The 21,811-nt window shown below is 49.4% G+C and overlaps 1 protein-coding gene across 1 annotated transcript in view; it reads right to left on the bottom strand.

Moving 5' to 3' along the window:
- Positions 1 to 21,811, bottom strand: part of ITPR1 (inositol 1,4,5-trisphosphate receptor type 1) — a 318,686-nt gene that overhangs the window by 49,829 nt on the left and 247,046 nt on the right. Inside the window, exons 42-48 of the mRNA XM_082847216.1 lie at positions 20,637 to 20,890; positions 14,155 to 14,355; positions 12,536 to 12,646; positions 10,212 to 10,307; positions 7,568 to 7,690; positions 6,484 to 6,588; positions 3,369 to 3,561 (exon numbers count right to left, since the gene is read on the bottom strand). Coding sequence (XP_082703342.1) covers positions 3,369 to 3,561; positions 6,484 to 6,588; positions 7,568 to 7,690; positions 10,212 to 10,307; positions 12,536 to 12,646; positions 14,155 to 14,355; positions 20,637 to 20,890 — 1,083 coding nt within the window. The remainder of the gene's footprint in view (positions 1 to 3,368; positions 3,562 to 6,483; positions 6,589 to 7,567; positions 7,691 to 10,211; positions 10,308 to 12,535; positions 12,647 to 14,154; positions 14,356 to 20,636; positions 20,891 to 21,811) is intronic.

Raw genomic sequence — 21,811 nt, forward strand, 5'->3', positions numbered from 1 at the left:
AAGGCATGGAGATCTCATTCCCCAGCTCAGAGACCTGCTGGGCTCAGTGACAGGGACAAAGTTAAGCGGCTCATGTCACCATTCAATGGAGGAGCCGACCAGGAGTCAGTCCCACCTATAGTTAATGAATGACTTTTTCATAAGTTAATTGCCAAAGCAAATTTAAGATGAGAAATCACCCGCTCTGTAGACAATGGCTATTGGTGTTTCTTCTGGGACTGAAGCCCATTTCTGATCTGAATATGAAAACTCCAGAGAGCACAGAAGAGACACATGGCAAGGATGGCAAAGGGCTGAAAACTGTTGAAGTTGAGTGAGGGTTTCATGGGAATTTACAAAATCCTCCCCACATCAGTGTATGTGTAACAGGCTCATAAGAAGTTAAAAGACAAAAAGGCAGGAAATGGCAGGGCCCAGTGATGGGTAAGCCAGAATTCCCTTCAGAGCAGCTCTCAATACTAAGTGTGAGAGTAGCTGGTCTTCAACTATGGTCTTCAACGATGGTCTTCAACTATGGCAGACAGCTCACAAATCTTACTTTTATAAAACTAACACTGTACTTAAATTGTGGTGTCACTCTGAATATGAACAAACATTCCGTCCTTCAAGTCAACCGGCTATCTACGCAGGTGCAAGAAGACAGGGTACCATGATCCCAGATGGGCAGGGCGATTTAAATAACTGCACCTGGGGCATCTCTTGGTAACCCTCCTCCCTAGCTTGTTTGTTTGTTTTTAAGGAACTGGGGCTTGCTTGAGGACTCAGACTCCATGTGCATGTAGCAAGAGAATTTCCCACTCTACTCTGATGTGTGTATAACCATGAGGGTAAACTCCACGTAATACCACATAACAAAGTGTCAGCATATGCAACTCTGCCTCAGTTTCCTCTCACTATCTTCTAGTTTTCCTAGCCCAGAGTTTTCTCTTCACTGGGGCCAGGATCTTCAGGAGAAGGTGTCAGAGAGGCACAGTGGACAGAGGATGTGAATGCACAGAATGGGTGTGTGTGTGTGTGTGTGTGTGTGTGTACGTGTGTGTGTTTTGAGGAGAGCAGGGAAGAGGGTTTCAAGAGAGCACAGGACCTGAGTATCTTAATACTTGCAGAAGAAAAGATGAAACAATCCCAGTCTCAGACAGACCTTACTGTGTACCTGAGCCCTAGCTACAGATTCTCCAAAGCACAGATGATTCTCTGTGACACTTTCAGGAAAAGGAAGAGGAGCTTCATGAATAAGCCAGAGAAATCTTTTCTGCAGACTTATTAGAAGAGGAATAAGCTACATAGAGAAGAAAATATATTTCATTTTAATTGCACTTCTGAGTACATCTCTCCCCTTCCTAAATATGCAAATCACGTTTAATTCCGTTATTACTTTCAATTTTTCTCTTACCAGCAGAAAGCTATGAAGCCAATTAAAATCTCTCAGTTGACAGCCATAGCTGTGTTTAAGCTTCACTGAAACAAAAACTGTTTTTGAAACAAAGACAGACTTAGTAAGAGAAGGTATTAGCTACAATGCAACATAAATCTTGGAATGATGAGATGGCCATTCTGCAATCAGTCAAACAATCAGGTAGTCTTAATTCCCCACTTTATAGGTGAGGGCCTAGAAGAAGTTAAGTCATCTGCCCAGAGCCACAGAGTCAGGGAGTGGCAGAAGGAGCATGGAATTCAGATCTCCCACCTCTTGGGGCTGAGGTCTTCCTATTATGCCAGGCTGACGACAACATCTCAGGGATGACAAGGTATCTCACCTCATCATAAAAGGTGAAAAACCTTTCTTTCAGTTCATAAGCCCCACTGGAGAGCCTATTTTATATACCTATTTGATAACACAATTCTGAGAGAATGAATGTATCTGACCAGTCTTAGTACTTAGTAGACCCATACATCTGGTAAGGGTGAAATCACCATTTTAATAACTATTTTGGAGGTTTGGATACACGAATTCAGGATCATCCCCTAAAGTTGGAATTATGGACTATTTCAGTGAAGAGCAAAATCAACAAATAAGAGGAAGGTGCCTTCTATTTCATGGAATAGCTGAAAACACAAGAGTACACGACGGATGGGGTCTATGTCTACCTTTCTGGGTGTCTTTTTTATCCTACTGCCCAAGCATGGTGCTGTGTAGACATTCAACACTACTCACGATGCTTCAGCGGGAGGAGCTTAGGTCAAGCCCACAGCGGCTACGAGGACACACAGAGAGTGGGGCAGCTGGTCCCCTAGGTCTTCTGAGGGCCACACCAAGGAGGACACGCCCGCTGTTCTGCTAAAGGTGGTCCAGACACCAAGCATGGGGCTGGGTGAGGAATAGGTTGGCTCAGCAAAACATATGATAATGCTTTAAAGTGCCGGACGATGAGGTGCCCCTTAGAGATCAGGGAGGATGGAGTGGGGGTGAGGTGAGAACAGCGCCTCCTGGCCAGCCTGCTTGCACAAGCCCCTCTGACACCAACCGAATCTGGGGAGGCAGGGAGCAAAGCAGTGCAGTGGAAGCAGTAGAGGAGGCTAGTCTGTGCCAGCCCAGGCTGGTAGGGGCGGAAGAGGACAAAAGCGTCCAGAAACTGACCTCTAGCCCAGCTTCCCCTCACCGCAGCAGGAGCCCCAGTGATCACAACTGCAGCGGGAATCCAGGATTTCAAATAAAAATCCTGGCTCCTGACTAACAGACAGGAATAAAGCACCATCCTCTCTAAGTGGGTCGTAACAGTTGGTGCCTAGCGTACTGTCAGTACCGCAGGATCACGTTAAAACCCTAATGAAAACCGGGCGCGGAGAAGCCTTCCGGGAAAGCCCTATAAAAGTATTTTAGATGAGTAATTGCAGCCCGCCTGGCTGGGCTCCGCCACGGGACTCGCTGGTGACCAATGACGCATCTCAAGCGGTAAATGATTCCACTGCCTATAAAATGACACTAGGGTCTAAAATCCGAGCTACCCCATAAAAGGGGGAAGAGCGGCATCTTCCGAGCAGGTGGGCTAGTAAATGAGCAGTCAGGTGGGCTGAGTCTCTTGCTCAAATGCACCATCCTGTGAGCGCCGGGCCCGCCCGTTCTCCGCTCCTTTTATTTTCTACATCAAGATACCAAGAAAGGGCATGCCAAGTTCTCCCTGGAGCTCTGCAAGCGGATCAGATCGAAGGCGGCAGGAAGCCCCTTCAGGGGAGGCGCCTCCCTAAGGCTGGAGCACACTTATCAGCTCCAAAGGTGCCCAGTCTTCTCGGTGCCCAGAGGGGGACAGAGTCCTAAATCGCACCAGCTCTGCTCCTACTTGGAGGTCCACGTACCCACCATCAAGCCCTGCCGTGTGAGACCCCAGAACCGCGTGTCTCTGTAGCTTCTGGAGGCGTTGCTGACCTACCTCGCAGCTTCTTTTGCCAGTTCATCTCATTGAAGAGGTCCTCGGATCGCAGGAAGAAATCGTTGATCTTGCTGCCTTGTTCATCCCGCTCTGTAGTGTAGTATATTCGTAGCTTTGACTCGTTGGTCAGGAATTCACATATACTGGGCACGGGGAAAACAATCTGTTCCATGGTTCGGTCTAATCTGACAATCTAGGGGGGAAAAATGGATGAGGTTCAGTACTCATCAGCTTCAAAAACCAACACACAACTGAGGACCTCTGCACTGGCAACGGGCTCAGTATTGAAGATGCAGCACAACACAGACTTGATCTAGACTTCTGGGATTTTGTAGCTCCCAGACTGGGCTGTATCTCTTAGATCTGTAAGAAAACAGTTTTGGTAAGTCTGTTAAAGTATTTTTCTAACCTCAGCCCCATGATTTTGACCAGTGACTAAGTTTTATCTGGAACAATTTAAAGCGTGTTTTGTGTACATATTCAGATGAGGCTCTGGGCTGGGGACAGCCAGGAGAACTTTCTGTAATGATGGAACGGTTATGTGTCTGCGTGCCTGCCCCGTCCTAAAGGAGAGTCACGAGTCACACGTGGCCATTGAGAACTAGCACGTGTGGCTAGTACAACCGAGGGTCTGAGTTTAATACTTAATTTTAATGTAAATAGCCAAACATGGCCAGTGGCGAGCCTACTGCAGCGCTAGGCTGTGGTGCAAACCTCACCTAATAGCCTTCCTCAGATTGCAAAGTTGCGTTATTTTTCCTACATAGGAACTCTACAAGGGGACCACTGGTTTATGCAGTTGCAGTGACCTCCTACCTCTGACTTGTCATGGCCTCTAACATGTACGATGCATGAACCAATATGCCCATTGAACACTGGTATAGTAGAACTCACTGTTCTGTAAACTAGCTTTGTTGGGTCCCGGGGTGGACACCTCACAGATTTTCCCCGGGCCCTTCCTAGATGGGCTCAATCCCCAGAGAGAGTTGTCTGGTCGAGATTGTTCAAATTGTTCAACACTGCATTATCACAGTCCTGGGGGGCAGAGATTTCCAAAGGGGTACGGGCTGCAGTATCATAGGGGCATGGTCTCCCTTTATCCTTCCTCCCCAGAGGCTGGACAAGTCAGGTGAGGCCCAGGGCCCACGCCCTCTACAAAGATCTGGTTCTCTCTCTCCCAACACTGTTCCCAACGCAGCAAGAGAGGTGACTCAGGTCAAGCTGTAGTGGGAAACTCTCAGAAACGAGACAGGTTCCCACAGCCCTGCCTCCATAAATTCTGGGAGACGTCATCTTGAGACCAACGGCTTGCAAAGTGAGTTGGAGATCAGGTTATGGAAGCTTCCTTATCATACTAATTGTGGTTCATAAGCCAACCTCATTTAACTGGAATTGTAGTGCGGGGGTTGGTAACACGGGTGCACACACAGTCTGAAGTCTCCCACTGTCCAGAGCCGCCCTGCTTCACACCGTCAAGTGGGCTCTGGATCAGCCCCCCCTTACACGGCAGGAACATGATCTCAGAAGTGTGTCTGGGCTCAGGAGGCAACGGAGGAGGACACAGGAGGCCTCCTGGCAAGAACTGATTCCCAGACTCCAGGGCTACCCGGCCCGAGTGACCAGAGTGAACACACAAGGGTCTGCAAGAGCCCCAGGGAGTGACAGCGCTATCCGCCTTGCATAGGTAATTCCCTGGGAGGCTGGAAGGTACAGGCAGCTGCCCAGGAAGAGGGTTTAAGAGCTCGGAACACCCTGCCTGGCCATTTCTCTCTATCCTTTAAGATTGATCCATGCCTCTTTATTTCAGTAAACTCACAGTTGGGAATCAGAACTCAGCCCTTCTGCCCCCTCTAACAGGGTGGATGACCTTGTTCACACCCTTAATCTGATCAAGCATCCGTCTGCTCCCCGGTGAGCCAAGGAGCTCGAGATGATCTCCAAGGCTCCTTCTCCTCTGACGTTCCACACCGCAAACACCTGAAGCTCATCTTCTAAGGGCTCCAGAGAACAAACTTCCAGTCATCAACAATAAATCAAGAATATGAGCTTACACACACCGTCACGATCAACTCATCAGTGAAATGACACATTTTATTAGGACAGCCCAGGGACCCGAGACAGCGGGTGAGAATATACTCTTACAAGACTCCATCCTGAACATTTCACACGGCCCAAAGGAGTCTGTGAGTCCTTCAAAATCTTTGCCCCGACACTGATACTGAATCTGTGCATTTCCTCACTAGCCAAACAAGACAGACACACCATCGCTTACTGCCCACAGCCTGCACCCATAGGTCTGTACTCTCTCGACTGTCAGGAGACAAGGCAGGTGACATAAAAAGCACCCATAGGCTCGGGGGTCAGCGCCAGACTTGGGTGAAAATTCCAGCCCTGACAGTGATAACTGGACAGATGACACAACCGCTCTGAGTCCTATTTCAGAGTTTTCCCAGCTGCGAAATGGAGAGGATCCTGTTTCTTGTGTGTGTTTTCTCTAAGGCGGATCTGGTCGTATCACTCCTCGGTGTACAACTCTCCAATGATTCCACACTGCTCTGAGGGTCAAGTCCAGACTTCTTCTGAGGACGGTGGACACGGTCCTGCAGGCTCTGGGCCCACCCGTCTTCCCTCTCTGATCGTGGGCTGCTCTCCCTCTAGCTCCCTACATCCTACCTCCTCACCTTCACCTCCCACCTCAGGGCCTCCCCGTGTCCGCCAAGCTCTTGCCTCCCAGCTCTGCCTGTTCATTCCCATCCTTCTGAAGGTCTGTGCTTCGATACCAATCTTCAGAGCAGGCCTCTCTGACCACCACAGTCCACAGCAGGTCCCTCTGAGGGACCGTCTCGTGATGCCTTGTTTGTCCTCACGGCCCTGTCAGAACGCCTGGCGCGTCTCCTTGCGTGGACTCACCTGCCTTCCCGCCAGGCCTTACGCAGGCCTCGGGACCGGCTTGGCCATCACTGGCCGTTAGCACTGAGTGCAGGCCCTGGTGCACGGTAGCTTCCCACAACCTGTTTACCGCTCTGACCAATGACGGCGTGCCAGCCCCAGCCCAGGGCACCAACACCGGAGGCCCTCGACGCAGGCCCGGGCCCCGAGTTTACCCTGCCTTTACCTCTATCTGGGCCGTGTGCTTGGCGTAAAACTCCAGCGCTTCGTCTCCCTCCACCTGGCCACCAGGTTTCAGCATGGTCTGAAGTTCCTTGTTGTGCCGAGCCAACTAGAACACAAATACAGAAAACAGGGGAGTCACGTCTCTTTGCAACAGGAACACACAGCTCCTTTCCAGCTCTGGGTATAAAAGACGCATGGTAACGAGCAGCAAGCTGGGGGGCGAAGGGGGCGAGGGCACCTCTCCTCCCCATCAAGGGTGTGCTGCACGGCAACTATTCTGGGCTCCGGCAGAGCAGCGTGGAAAGCGCATGCCCGCTCGAGGTCCCGCTGTGCCCCGATTCCTTTAGCCAGGCGGGAGGGAGATGGGGTTTATCCATCCAGCCCCACGGAGCCCGCATTCGGAATGGCCCGCGACCTCTCAGGGGCTAAATGCCAGGAATGGAGGCGAGAAGGGGCAGGGATCTATCGACCTCCGGCCCAATCCCATCACTGTTTTCTACAAAACTCCTCTACCTAAGAGAGGTGAAAGGGACAGGAAATGCCAGCCTGCAGCAGAGTTCCCGGCTGCCCACACACATCAGCCTCCAGAAAGAGGAAGTGTCTGCGAAAGCCCAGCCACTTGGGAAGACAGTTACGAAACAGGGCCTCTTGGTGCCAGGGTAGGAAGTATTACTACATCTCCCAAAATGCAAACAAAAAGAAGTCATCATGACAAGTTCCCGAAGATTGCCAAGTGCGATCGGTCAGGCAGCTGAGGTTTATTTCTTTAGATGGTTAAGACAGACTCATCAATATTTATGAAAAGACTAAGACTCCTTTCAACTGTCTTGAGACACAGTCATGAGCTATCCAAGTGTCACTGCTCAGCGCGAACGCTTTTCAGAAACGTGGGGTTTCCAAGGACATGACCCTACGGGAATGGGCAATGGAAGCCGCCTGGACCTCGGCACATTTGGTCAGGTGGCTGGCAGTACCCGTTACCACGAACCCAAACAAGCTCAGGCTAAAACCTTAAAGGAAAAATAAGTTTAAGGGCACACAGCATGGAGTCCTGCCCAGCAGGTGGGCGTGGGGAGGGGTGGCACCTGATGAGCTAAGATGTAGATGTTGTGTCCCACGTTCCTGGGGGAAGCAGCTCCGTCCTCGCCATTCTCTCCATCCTCGAATTCCACTTCGCCTTGCATGTAGGCTTTCTTGATCACTTCCACCTGCAAGAAGGGCCAGGGAACAGAGTTCCTGCTTCAAGGAAGGCCCACGTAGGACCGGCGATGACAGCACACGTACTATCAGTCTCCCCTCCCGGGGCAGACACTGCTCATCAGCCTCAGTACGCTCGGCCAGCAGGCGTGGACACAGCCTCAGAATCCTTCTCAGTGTGATCGCAGGCAGTCACCACCCATCAGCCTTCAATGAAATGAGAGGGGAGCCCATTCGCTCTCGCTAGGCCGCGAGACATTCTGTGGCTGGTCCACGCCCTTCTCCTTTAGAACGGGACAATGGCTAAAACAAAAACCCAAAAAGCCTCCAAACAATGATACGATACAAACAAAGGCTAGAAGCCACGTTTTCCCTTTCTCTCCATTTCATTCTGCCAACTCTCCCCATCCTCTACCTTTGCCATTTCAGGAAAAACTAAAAAGGAAAGCATTTGCCTTTAGGAATAGCTGATGAAACTATTTTCTGACTCCAAATGTTTCCCTGTCTCCCACAGCCTACTCCATGTGAAGAAAATACCACTAACGGGCGACATCTACCAGCACTTTCTATGTGCCAAGCACTGTGCTCAGTATCTTCATTCTTTCAGAAACTTTACTGCTCATAAACATTTTATGAGATGTCAAAGATTCCTCCAGATTATGGATGAGGAAGCAGACGCAGAGGGGAAGGAGGCGTGCTGAAATTCGCACGGCTAGTGAGCTGAGCTTTGCCCCTGACTGTCTCACGCCGAGAGCACGCTTCCCAGAGCGTTCCAGTGCCGGCCTTCCTGCTCCCAGCCACTGGCCTCAGCTCCCCAGGAACACGGCTGGCTCTGCCCATTTCTCAGTCCCTCCCTGGTGCCCAGCACGATGCCCTGGACGAAGCGGGGTCTGGCCAGTATTTATCAAATGAACCTATCATTCAAGATTTAATCATTCAATGATTAAGAACACAATGCTTTCAACCCTTAAGTGGTACTAAAAAGTAATCATTTTCTTTGATGACTCAGAAGGCATTTCCGCCTCCTGCATCGCCTCGAGGCCATTACTCTGAATTATTTCTCGTTATCCAAGACCAAGCGCGGCAGAGGGACGCACATTTCTGTACTGACATCAGGTCAGGCCCTAGAAATAATAATGGAGACAAGACCCTCGCTCTCTCAGCTTGTCTTCCCTTCGCTTCTCTAAAACCAAACTGAACAGACAACGTGTTGCACGGGACGTGGGAGCCTGAACGCACATAGATATGCGTGTACACACACATGCACACACGTGTTCCGGACACGTGAGCGTCTTCGCTATGCGCGTGCTCAGAACCGTGTTTGCTCCGGGAAGCCTTTGCTGCTTCTCCGAGATTCGGGAATGAACCACAAGGGGGCGACCCGGGAGTCAGTGGCACCTACAGCCCGGGGTCCCCCACCCAGCTGCCAGGTCCCGCACCCAAGACGGGGCGTGCTCTGGATTGATGGGAACTGGAGCGGGGTCTCTGCTAAGTCATCCTGTCCCCACTCAGGAGCGACAGATCCCAGCCTCCCCCACCCCGAGTTACATAAGCCATTATGTAAACTCGGAGAGGACTTCCATCTCAGGCTGAGAACTCACTCCTGACCTCAGAGATCAAAGAGCTGGGCTCGCTGTGAACTTTATTTAAAGGAACACATAAAGGGACTTCAGCCTGGCCCCGAGTGCACACTGGGTCACCGGGGGGCAGGAAAGTTTTAGTGCCCTCATTTAGGTCTGTCAGTTACAGTTCATCTGCGTGGGAAAAAGTCCAAATAGAGAGTTCCGTCCTCAGCTCGGTTCAGCATCTCTGAGAGCTGCTGTCTCGCAGTTTGCAGCACAGACTCCCAGCCTGGAAGTCACAGCCAATTGTGAATATCACCCCCCAAATATAAACAAGATTGTGTTTTCTTTTTTAAAAAACCCAAAACATCAGCACCCCCCAAAACACCCTTCTGTTGCCCAGACTACGGGCACCAAGGAGAAACGTGAATTCTTGAGCCCTGGAAGAAGACGCGGCACAAAGCGGCAGCGAATGAAGAATTAAGAGGAGGCCGTGCATTCTCGAAGGGTTTCCCGTGTGTGCGGACACTGTGCGCAGGGCCCGGTGGGAATCATCTGTCTTGTCTCCAAAGCAACCCTCTGGACCAGCTGATACCATCATCTCCCTTTTAGGGAAGACGGAAGTGCAGCTCAGAGAGTCCAAGGGCCTCCCAAGGTGACCCAGCAAAGGGCAGAGCGATGGACGTGAATTCCAGTCCACCGGCCTCCCAGACCTGTCCCGGTGCCACCTCCCCCAAGGGAAATAGGCCAGGGAGGCTTCCATGCGTGTTTGCGCTGAAGGCAGAGGACACTTACTCCACGCCGGGCTCACTTCCCTGCCCTGGGCAGGGGCCCGAATCAAACGTTCTCTCGGCACTTCTGATCGCCGGCATCGTAAAGAAAGCTCGAGGAGGCAGATGCCCTGCTCTGCCACCAGTGAAGCTCTGATGCTAGGCAGTGCCGCGGCCAGAGGCTCAGCCGTGCGACTCACCAGCTCCTTGGGCCTCATGTTATAGAGTATCCTCTCGGCATTTTCACTGTCGTGCCTGCTCTCCATGATGGCCAGGAGCAACTTGGATGCATTGTTCTAATTGGAGACACAAAGGGAGGAAGAAATGAAGAGGAGCTACTGGGGGCAGCTGGCCTGAACCATGGGTGACCAGCTGCCGCGTCCTGGCTACAGACACCCTGCCCCACGGCAGGGCATGCGTCAAGAGCATCACCAGACGGAGAATGTGTCACCTGACACCCCAAAAACATGTCCGCAGAAACTGACTGGGGTCAAAGAGGCACCTCTTGGTTTGGGCCCAGTTTCCCCCTTAGGTCACTTGGTCCAAGTCCTAGTGGACATTTAAACATGGGTTCTGTGGGTACACTGGGACCCTCGTGATGACAAGCACCTGGTACACAGACCCACGACGCCTCCGGGGGAGTGGGGAGTGGTTATAAATGCTGTGATTCAGCCTTGCAGGTCAGAGAAGGCAGGCAATTCAGTAATTCCCCCGCCCTGTCCTAAAACAGTGCTATCAGCTCTCACGACCCCTACTGTTATCAGGAGATACAGCGACGACGCCAGTTAACAAAAGTGACCCAACGGAGCACCATACTCATACCAAACCATAATTTCCCATTACATTCAAAGTTTTCGTGTGCCCACACCCTGTACTTCTTGACTTGAGCTCATTTTAGGCCCCGGGCCTATGATAATCTGTATGCTTCTTCGTGTATAGGACGCGAAAGTTGTTTTGGTGAGAGGGGGCAGTATTTTTTTTTTTCTCCCCAAGCACAGATCACAGCCGTTCCATCGGGTTGCTGTGCTATCAAAAGGTGGCTTTTCACAGGGCAGGAATTTCTATAATCACCTTCAGGTTACCGGATTAGTGGTTCAAAAAGCCACTGCAATGCTGATTAGGAATGCATGAAATTCTCAGTTTATCTCAGGCTCTCATCATATATATTCTGATACATGGTAGCCAGGGATGTGAGCCTGAATGATGTTCAAGTCACTTCTACAACACGATTTGTCAAAGGAGTTAAAAATAGTCCCCCCCCCAAAAAAAAAAATCCACTTAAACCATACATCCAAACCATCTATTAGTTTGGACACTCATTTTGAAATGCCAAAATAAAATAGAAGTAACTGTGCAGTTCCTGTGGGCTTCTGTGTTGCCACCTTCCCTAATGACCTTTCTGTCCTCCGGCACCACTGAAGCCATAACTACAGATCGGCTTTTCAGCTAAACCCTGTAGGTCCAGGCTCTCCTGTGACAGCGATAAAGTGGCCCAGTGCTGCAAACAGGGGCAAGAGGCAGGGCAGACCTCAACCTGCCCCAACATGGGAACGGGTGAAAATGAAATGTGCTCAGTAAGGCTAACATTTCGAAAAATACTTTAGACACCAGGATGGAGCTGCAAGTCTGATTCTCAGGATTGAAACTTTGGACTCAGAGAATCTTTGGAAGCCCTAAGATAAGTGAGGGGCTTTTTGTTCATTTGTTTTTACTTTTTAATATTTTTTTAAAATTAATTTTCTTGGTACCCTCAAGAAATCAACATCAGAAGTAGTGGAGCAGCTTCTCAAACACCCCAGAGGCTGGCTTGTAAGCCCAGCAGCTTAATTACCTTGAAGTCACTGCTGCAAGGTGCTTAAGCTTCGTCACCCCATAAAACTATTTTGGTATCAGAGGGAGTCAGCATGTCAAGGGTGCTTCTCCATCAGTCATCTGTCAGCCACTGTTTGTACACGATGCAAAGAAACTCATCAGAGGCCCAGAGGCACGATTCTGGACAGTTTAACTCTCCTTATTTTAACCCAACACTTATGAACCACCCTTCTGCTAAATCAACCACAGAACAGAAAAAGGTGTTGCCGGATAATATAAAAGTTCAACTTTTTTGGGGGTCCTAGATAGTTTTTAGCTGTACTATTCTTCAACTGGCCGTACGTCCTCAATGGGGGAAAGATGAGAGACCACAGAGGGAATGGAGTTTCCATTCTTTCTCCGTCTGCGGCTTTCAGAATCAAGGCTGCTAGTTCTTGGATGCGGTTCGAATTTGTTTCTCAGCTTTGAGTGATGATTTCTCATTCCATGTGACCTGTGAGTTGAGAAGCTGGTATCCTATCCCGAGGCCTTATTTGGAAGGGAAAGACTGAAGCTCTGCCTTTTACTCAGAACCTGCAGCATGGATCATTCATTTACTTTAAAAGAACTGTGTTTAGTATTTAGTTTCATGACAGTGACCACGTCGCGTGCACAGGCAATACACAGAAGGGTTTCCAGATGCTACTGTCTTTTGCTTTCAATTCCTACTTGCCTTCAGTTCTAATACGAGGTCCATCCTCTTCTTTCCCAGAGGGTTGATGTCATTGAGGATCAGGGCCGTGATGATGTCAATGCCATTGGATTCATGGGTGGCTATGCAGTTCTGAGGAAAGAGACACATGCAGACATTACACAAACGCTGGTCACAGAGCAGACGTCACAGGCCAACAGGCTCAACTGCTATTTCAGCACAATGCTCGCCAGTCCCAGTAATGTCTCTAGGGGAGAGCAGCAAATTTTCCGTGAGAAAGTGGTAAAAATAAAAGACAGATGAAAGTCTCTAGTTTCAGAATTAACAGTAAACAGTAGGAAAGTCCCCATGCACTGTAACTGATAAATTGGCCGTGTCTAATCCAAACAGTGCAGTGGGCTTTTGTTCTTAAGGGAAAATATGGTGTGTGACTGATTCCGGGTCCTGAGCGCTGTTTTCCCCTTTAGAGGTGTGTTGCATTCTCTCTACATCACTCGGTTTTCGTACTGCACACTTTTGCTTAAGGCTTAAGTTTGGAAAGCACGTTTTAATTCACGTAATATCAGAATTAATCACCTTCCCCCAGGTAAGATCCCCACTTGCAGCAGAATTCACCCCAGTATGCTCCTTTGAACAGGCCTCTGTCTGGCAGAAAAGCCATCTTGAGGTTATAAAGAAGTTCACTTAGATAAAGCCTCTCCCCCAAAGCCTGCTGTAATTTTTTAGTTGTTCCTTTTCACTTTAACTCAAACTACCCCGTTGGTCCCATCAGGAAGCCTGGAGACGAAAGTGGATCTAACAAAATGCTAGCCTCGTAGTCATGGACAACTAAGAGCAGATTTTTAAATATACAGCAAGTGGTCCCTCTTGCAAGCCGTTCTTCTCTTCTGAGTCAAGGTTCTGGCCTTGCTTCCCAAGTAACACAGCATGTCATACCTTTCCTGGCCACTGGGTTTACAATGGGCTATTTAAGCACTGGCCTACCCGCTCCAGCCAGGATACAGCTATAATTTGAGCTAAAAATCATACTCATTCTAGCGTCAGTGCAAAACTGCACAAAATCTGCAAGACGTCAGGGATAAGCAATGACTCTACTCAAGAAACGATTGGGTTCCACTCCAAAAATATACTTCTCGAGAAGCGTAAGTCAAGACTAACGGAGTCCTTCTCTCCTCTGAACGTCTGTGGTGTTAAAGTCTCAATCATACATTGTCTCATGTTATTTTCAAGTTGTCTCATACCCAGCAAGGCTTTTCTCTCTAGTTAGGTTTAAACCTCCTTCCATGAAGTAGCCCCTTTTTGAGTCTTTCCTAATATTTGAAATAGAGCCCAGTCTCCCGGTCATATTCATTTAACTCCAATTTTAATAGGTACCCCTAGTCGACTTCGAGTTGGGCCGTTCAAACCGAACCAAGCTGGGCACGATCACCCCGACAGCCCCTCGAGTGCCTGTGATTAGGTCACGTCCTGAAACATGACGATGCTCAGATGCTCCCTCCTCACTGCTTGGAAAAGGCCTCCAGGTCTACTGAATCCCTAGGCCCCTGGGTAGATGCTGTGCGGCTTCTGAACTAGTCCCTGTCAACAATGCTTCAAAATGATAAACGTCTTTCTCCACCCTGAAATGCACATGGATTTACCTGGTTCTCATGGCAAGGTCCTTGACAGTATTCGGTCAGGCTTTCCAGGGTTTGGTTGATGAGGGCCACATTCTTTTCGTTGATATAGAGTCCGAGAAGACCAAGACCCCCGGTGGTACTTCCACAAATACAGTCCAGAAACTGTAGCGTCTCACATACCAAATTGTAGTTGGTCTTGTTATTTTGGCAACGAAGGAAGTTCTGCAATTGGGCAGTCCCCAGGTTGGGGGAACAAAGGCAAAGAGAAGAGGGAAAAGGTCACTCATTCTGCCCTTTTGATGGTATGTAATTGGTTGGGGCCTGGGATTGAGCAGCAATTACGCAGAGAGATGCAGTGTTGGGTAGAAGGGTCAGCCAGCCCCCATGACGGTCAACCGTGGACATGGTCTATGGCAATGGCTGCAAACACTGTGGCCTGTTCTCCAAGGTGCTTTTGTATGGGATGCAGGGGAGGAGAGCTCCTCTCTGACGACCCAGTTCAGACTCCAGTAGCCTTTTTAAGTACTCATTTCTTTCTTTTCCGCCCCAGCCCACCTCCCCACCCATCACATGTTCAGTTCAGAGCCTTTTGACGTTTCCAAGGACACTAGTTAATGTTTAAAAGATGATGCTGTGGTCTGGATGCTGAATGCCCAGAACCTAACACTGAGGATAGTTCATCACAGAATGAAGTGTTACAGGCTGGGCTTAAGCCCACCTGCCATGGTGGGAACCTGGCTTATCTTGTTTGGCCACTTCCGTTATTAAAGGAAGGAACAAAAGCGAGTAAATGTGTGTGTGCTTGGGTGCACGTGCCCGAGTATGTATCCTCCAGGTAAACTTGCAATGCTAACAAGAGACATAACAGCAGATAATTTCTCAACAAAGTCAAGCAAGCCACATTCAACCACCTCATAACTCACAGTCTATTCTGATACACAGGAGTTGCTTTTTGTTTTCGTCATAGACTCCAGTAATCTCTTCTTAAAAAGAAGGGAAGATTAACCACAGATATTCTTTTGGGCATAGTTATAAAAGTTACACGTTTACTGTAGAAAACTGTGGAAAAGTGTATCTTTTTAAAGTAAAAAGATATCATCAAAAGATAAAATGAATGTTAACTTTTGACCTGGTAATTCCACTTGTATCACTAGTCACAAAGTACGTACTGGATGTCTGCTACAGCACTGTTTGAGATAGAGGGGAACTGGAAACACGCTAAACGCCCGTCAGTTGGGAAGTAAACAAATGATAGTGTATCAACATCATTTAATATCACAAGTTGGAAACACTGAGGTAAGTCCATACGTGCCAATATGGAAAGATCTCTAGGACATACTGTTAAGTTAAATGAACAAAAAGGCAAATAGCAGATTAATATGTATCCAATGCTTCCATCCAAATATACAGAAAAAGGACAGGAAGGATACAGCCCAAACCAACAGCAGTTCTCTCTGTGTAGAGACGTGGGAATGGGTAGAGGGACTGTTTTCTTAAACCAAACACTTATTTTCATTTAAACCTTCATAAAATATATTCATGTATTCCTTGTGTAATTAAAACATCCATAAATGCCCAGATTAAAAGCTGGTAATCAAGTTTATGCTCGACTCATCCTCTAGATAACCCCCCCTCACCCCCACCCCCAGTTAACCTCAGGGCCTTCTGCGCAAGCCTTCCTGAGTAGTCTAGAAATTGCACAGTCATTCAGGTCCAGGTGGAGGTGGAGGAAGGACAGGTGATTTGAGACCACGTGGGCTTTCGTAAGGTGACTATTTTTCTAAGGGTCACAGGAAGCCAGAGGAGGGTTCTGCAGCCATTTCTCGCCCCAGCCCCTCGGGGAAGATGCTACCTGTTCGAGGGCCTGGCTGAATCTCTCAGCATGCAGTGGTGGAGTGAAGGAGTATTCAGGGAGAGGGCAGGAGACGGCCAGGCGAACCTAGGCTCAAATTCACAGCATGGCTCTCGAGGCCCCTTTGGCTCTGCAACTCCTGTGTCATCATTCCTGCCACGCCCTGCCCCTCCCCACCTCTGCTCAGGGATGTGGCCACTCCCATCATGCCCCTTTCTGTTCACGGACATCATCTCTCCCGCCATGCTCCTCTGTCTGGCAGCAATGAACTTCTTCCTGCTCTTTAAGCACCCTCCATTCTCTCATCTCCTGGGCTTCAGCCCCACTATTCCCTCTGCCTGTCACTCCCCCCCTCCCTGTCTCCACCCTCATTAACTCCTCTTCCTTCAGGATGGCATCTCAAGTCACTTCTTTCAGGAAGCCCTCCATCCTGACTCCAGTGAGATTGGGGCACCAGCACTGGTGACCGACAACTGGCCCAGGGACTGGCTCGTGCCATGGGCTTCATAAACACTGGCTGAAGTATCTGGATTAAGTTGGATGAAGGAAAGGGGACTTGGGAACTCGTCAAGGCCAGCAGGTGACATGTTGCAGACTCCCCAGGAAGGACGGTGGGTTGCCCTTTCTTGAAAGCCTCTCCCATTTCTCATGGCCTTTGCAGAATGTCTAGCCAGAATTTCTCCTTCCTAACTCAGTTCCATTTTCTCTTGTTCTCTACCAAAACAGAGGCGTGCCACTCGCTAAAGGCCCATGGGAACTCTTTCTATGCTCGAGGAATAGAGCTCACCCATAGCACATACCACCTACCCCACCTTGTCCAGACTAGAGAAGTCCTGTTCTTTTTGTCGTCTTCCTTGGAGGGCCAGGGACCAAGTCAAGATGGGTAGACGAAGGAGATCAAAGACTTCAAGTCTGTGCTTAAACAGACTGCAGTGGAGAAAGAGCAAGACCTGTATTCCTTAACCCAGGTGAAAGGCAAACCCAGCCTCTCAGGGGAAGGTTCAAAAGCATACGGAAAATGGTTCAAAACAGTCCTTCCCATCACGTTTCTCGCTACTGTGAACAAAGCTTGCTTAAGGCAGCAACTGCCCATTCGGCAAAGTCAAACTCAGTGGCTTTATCGCTACTGAACATTTACCAACAGGAAAGTTAAGGTTCTAAATATGACAAGAAACTCCGGGCAACTTCAAAGGGCCAGAGTCCCTCTCTCTCTGGACTCATCTGCACTTCCTTATACCAGGGAGCTGATAATTCTCTCCTCGCGAGAATGTCTTCTCCCTCGGAATCCACGAGGAAACCCTGACCCAGAGATCCACCATCGGTTCCAGAAAACTGCCAAGAGGGTGGCAGGCAGAGTAGTTGAATCCCACCTAAAATCATCATTGTGAGAACTGGATTCCTACAAATACCATCGTATCAGAGCAATGTTATTACCACCTCCGTGTGCCTGGTTTAGTGGGAGTCTGTAGATGGGTGCAGCCCTCATCCTTGTGAACCACTGGTCCAGATCACTGGTTTTCCAGCCACTCCCTGCAAAACCCTGGAGGAGCCCAGGAATGCCCCAGCTCTCAGGGCTCTTGCAGGTGAGGGAGGAAAGCAAAGTTCTGACACTCTGTCGTTTCTACTCTGAACAAGGCAGCTTTGTTCTCATCTCCTTTACCACGTACGTTTCTGCCTAAGATGTTCAAACGGAGGATTCTGCAGCCCCAAGCAGTTAACACCACTGGCGTTATAGAACCTTCAAAGGTTAAGTTGCTAAGCTTTAAATGTATATATATTGAAATATACTGTACACTCCCTCTCCCTCCGATACCACTGTTTCTGGCAGAGTGGCGTATTAGAGAACGTTGTTTTGGAAGGACTCATTAAAAGGGGCTTCTGCCCATGGAGTTCTTAGGGAATTCGTTCAAAGCAGAGTTTTGCAAAGAGCTAAGGTACAAAACCAAAACTGTGAAGACTTCCCCAAAGGAAGTGGTGAATTCGTACCATGGGAGCCTCCCTCTGCTTTCCCAGTGGAGGCTGGGTGTGCTGTGTGAAGACGGCAGGTCAAGGGGGCGGAGGGAAGGTAGAACAGGTCCACGAAACCAGAGCCACGCCCGGGACACAAGCACACCAGGACCGCCCCTCTGACATTCACGGATGGACTCGACTCAAGGTAGCCTTGTGTTTTGTTTGCTCAGAACTCAGCAGACATCAGCTCCTCTGGGAAGCCTTCCTGGGCCCAGTTTACTACTGTGTTGGTTCTCTTGCTCTGAACCCACAAAACCCCTAAGATGACACAACTGTAGCACTTATCACCCTGCACGGCAGCCTCCCGCTTGCCGAGCGGCTCCTGTCCTAGATGCGCAGCTCTGTGAGGGGAAGGTCGGGGGGGGGCGGTCTCCATCACCCTCAGGGCGGGGCACAGAGCAGGGTACTCGCCGAGATGAGGAGATCAACACACGTATGCATAGTCTCAACCTACTTTTCCTTTGGAGCCCGAGGTTGGTGGAAACCAGTAACACTGGTACAGGGGAACGATACAGGGCACTGGCCACCAAGTTCAGCGTAGAAATCGCCCCAGCAGCAGGGTAGGGCCCCCATCCACAAAGACACCGCAGTTGAGCCGTAGGCTCTGTTTTCTTACTGGTGGGACAGCGTGCTTTCCCAGGGCATCGCTCACACTCCCTCGGCCTGTCTCCCCGGTGATGAACGGTGTAGATACGCTTAGGTGGAGCAGACACAGTCCGCCTCCAGACAAACGCCAGCCAACGAGCCAGTAACCGGACCCCGGCCCTTTGGGTCATGAGGGCCTTGTCCACCCACTGATCTTGGCATCCACGCAAGTCAGGCCAGTGCATCAGGGGCCGACGTGTTCTATGTCCAAAGTAGGAATGTTTGAGCAACAGGCAAGAAAAACAGACTCACAGCCAAGATCCCACACTCAGACGTGGTCAGGGATGAAGCTGGAATGTCAGTGGAGGGAAGGAGTGGGCAGCAAAGCAGAGAACAAGCCTGAAGTCCCTGCGTGGCTGACAGTGGAGCTGCTGGAAATCCGTTCATTTTGAAATACGTGGCTGGTCGATGACCTTGGATCTAAATGCTATTTTTTTTAAAATTTCATTTCATTTTTTATTTTTTTGGCCATGCCACGTGGCATGTGGGATCTTAGTTCCCTGACCAGGGGTGGAACCCGTGCCCCCTGCAGGGGAAGCACGGAGTCTTATCCGCTGGACTGCCAGGGAAGCCCCTCGATGCTTTTTCAAAGCCCAGGCTCTTCGGACCCATTTGATTGAAAATAAAAATCAGCACAGTAAGTACGCATCCTGCAGACTTCACCCACTTCCATTAAATGGTTCTGTCTTTCTGCTTCACAATATAATTTCTTACTCAACTTATCCAGGCAGAGATTCTGCAGCAGATTTGAAGTGTTAGCGATCTCTGGTGGCACCGAATGGTCTGGCCACAGCTGACACGTGAAAGGCCATCAAATCACCTGGTGGGTAAACTCAGTTGTGCAAATATTTCAAGGCTGCACCTTCCCCTTGCGGTGTTCGGACTAGAATTATTTTCTTTTCAAACCATCACAATTCAGATAAAGCTACCCCCAGCAATTTATTTATTTTAGGAGAAAACATTCTACCTTAGAGGAGTTCAGACACGCTTTTCCTGTTCATCCTCATCTGTTTTAGTCAGAGAGGGGTGTTTTCCCCAAGAGTCAGAAGCAAAACTAGGAGAAGGCCAAGGCCCCGGTGCTCTAGCACGCTTCTCCTGGGCAGAGACAGCTTCCACAGACCTGTGTCCACTCAGAACAAAGGGGGTATCTCTGGAACCCATCCTTGGCCCTTCCTGAAAAGCCTTTGCTGTTGGGGAAACTCTGCAAGGAAGGAAACGCCCTCTGTCTTAATGTGGTGGTTGACAGCACAGCCTCTACCCACCAGACTGCCTGGGTTCAGTTCCAAGCTCTGTACTCCCTAACTGGGTCTTGTGCATCTTGGTTTCCTCATCTATATAACAAGTGTTATAATACAGGCAACACTTAGCATCCAGGATCATCTAAGTGCCCAGTAAACCTGGCCATTGTTATTATCCCACGACAAAACAAAAAGTGAACAAAGGATTTCTGGAATAATCAGTTCAACAAATATTTTTGAACATTTGTGTAAAACACCAGAAAGCCACTTCATTCATTCAACCAAGAAATATTTGATTAGAACATTCTATGTACCAGATTCTGTTAAGTCTAGTATATTTAATCATCCACCCCTCCATCCATTCAAGTTTTACCTGTACACCTATGTATCAAACGGTGGCAGCCTACCAGATACACACACACACAGAGGCACATACACACACACAGAGGCACACAGAGGCACACACACACACAGAGGCACATACACACACACACAGAGGCACATACACACATATAACAAACACATGTGGAGCAGGTGGCAACTACACTGCTGAGCGTGAGATCTGGTCCCTGTCCCTGTGGAGACAGTGGGGACGACAAGACAGAGAAACACTTCTAGTGCCCAGACATCGAGAACCATACAGGGTCCTCAGCTCGAAGAGATGGGCTGAAAGGAGAGGAGCTGAGATGTCACAGTACGCGGCGGCAGCTGTGAGGACCTGGGACCCCCCCCCCCCCCCACTGCCCCCCGGCCCTCACCTGTAGGTCCCGGTTGTGGTTTTCGCACAGGAGCTGCAGGAAGCGGAGGATGGGCTGCATGATGGTGATGACTGCGCTCATCTCCAGGTCATCCTTGGTCTTGTCTGCCGTGGCCTGGGCGCCCTCCCCTGACTGGTAGTGATCGTCGGGGTCGGCCTCCCTTCTGAAGGTGGTGAAGGCTTTCCTGGTGGCGGCAGAGGCCTCCACAAGCTGATCCCGGGCCTCTTCCGTTATCTGTGTCGTGGGCTCTTTGGCTAGAACGCAAATGTACGATGGTCAATGCTGCCGAATCCCAGGAACACTATTCACCACGCCAAAGACGACGTGCAGAGACCTGAGTTCTGGAATTCACCCGAGAGTCTCTCAAGGTCGGCAAAACGCTCCAGGAAGCCACCATCTTCTCTCACCTCTTAGGATTAAAAGTAAGTTGAGCCCTTCCAGCTTGCTGGTGGCTCTAACACGTCACCTACACTTGCTCTGTGGTTTAGAGGAAAAGCAGTAGAGGTTCTGTCAACCTCATACATCTATGACTCTGGGCCTCAGCTTCCTCATCTGTAAAATGGGGAGAACATCAGTGACGTCTTCCTCTAGAATGTTCCTGAGACACTCAACATAAGCTAAGCAAACTGTAATTACTGTTCTTATACAACAATTGATGGAGCCCTTTACTAAGCCCCAAGGCACCGTGATTAAGCACCTCATGTTTATTACCTCATCGAATCTTCAGAGTAACCCTGTAAGGTAACCAGGCACTAGAGTTAGAAACATTAGACGCTGTAGCCAGACTCCCTGGGTTCAAATCCCGGCTCTAGTACTTACTAGCTCCATATCCTTACTAGCTCCATATCCTACAAGTTAATTACCATCCCTATGCCTCAGTTTCCTCATCTGCAAAATGGGGATAACGATTTTATCGATTTTACAATGTCCACTTGACTTCTAAATGAAGTCACACATGTAAAGGACTTTGGACAGTGCCTGGTTCATAGAAAGTCCTCAGTAAATGTTAGCCTTTCTTCTTTTTCTTCTCTTTATCCCCATTCTAGACCAGCGGTGATCAACTAGGGATGATTTTGACCCCATCTCCACCCAGGGGATGACAGGCAATGTCTGGAGAGATTTTAAGTTGGGGGTGGGCTACTGGTATCTACTGGGTCGAGGCCACATACGCTGCT

The sequence above is a fragment of the Leucopleurus acutus genome (genome assembly GCF_964270905.1).
Source record: "Leucopleurus acutus genome assembly, chromosome: 10".
NCBI lineage: Eukaryota > Metazoa > Chordata > Mammalia > Artiodactyla > Delphinidae > Leucopleurus > Leucopleurus acutus.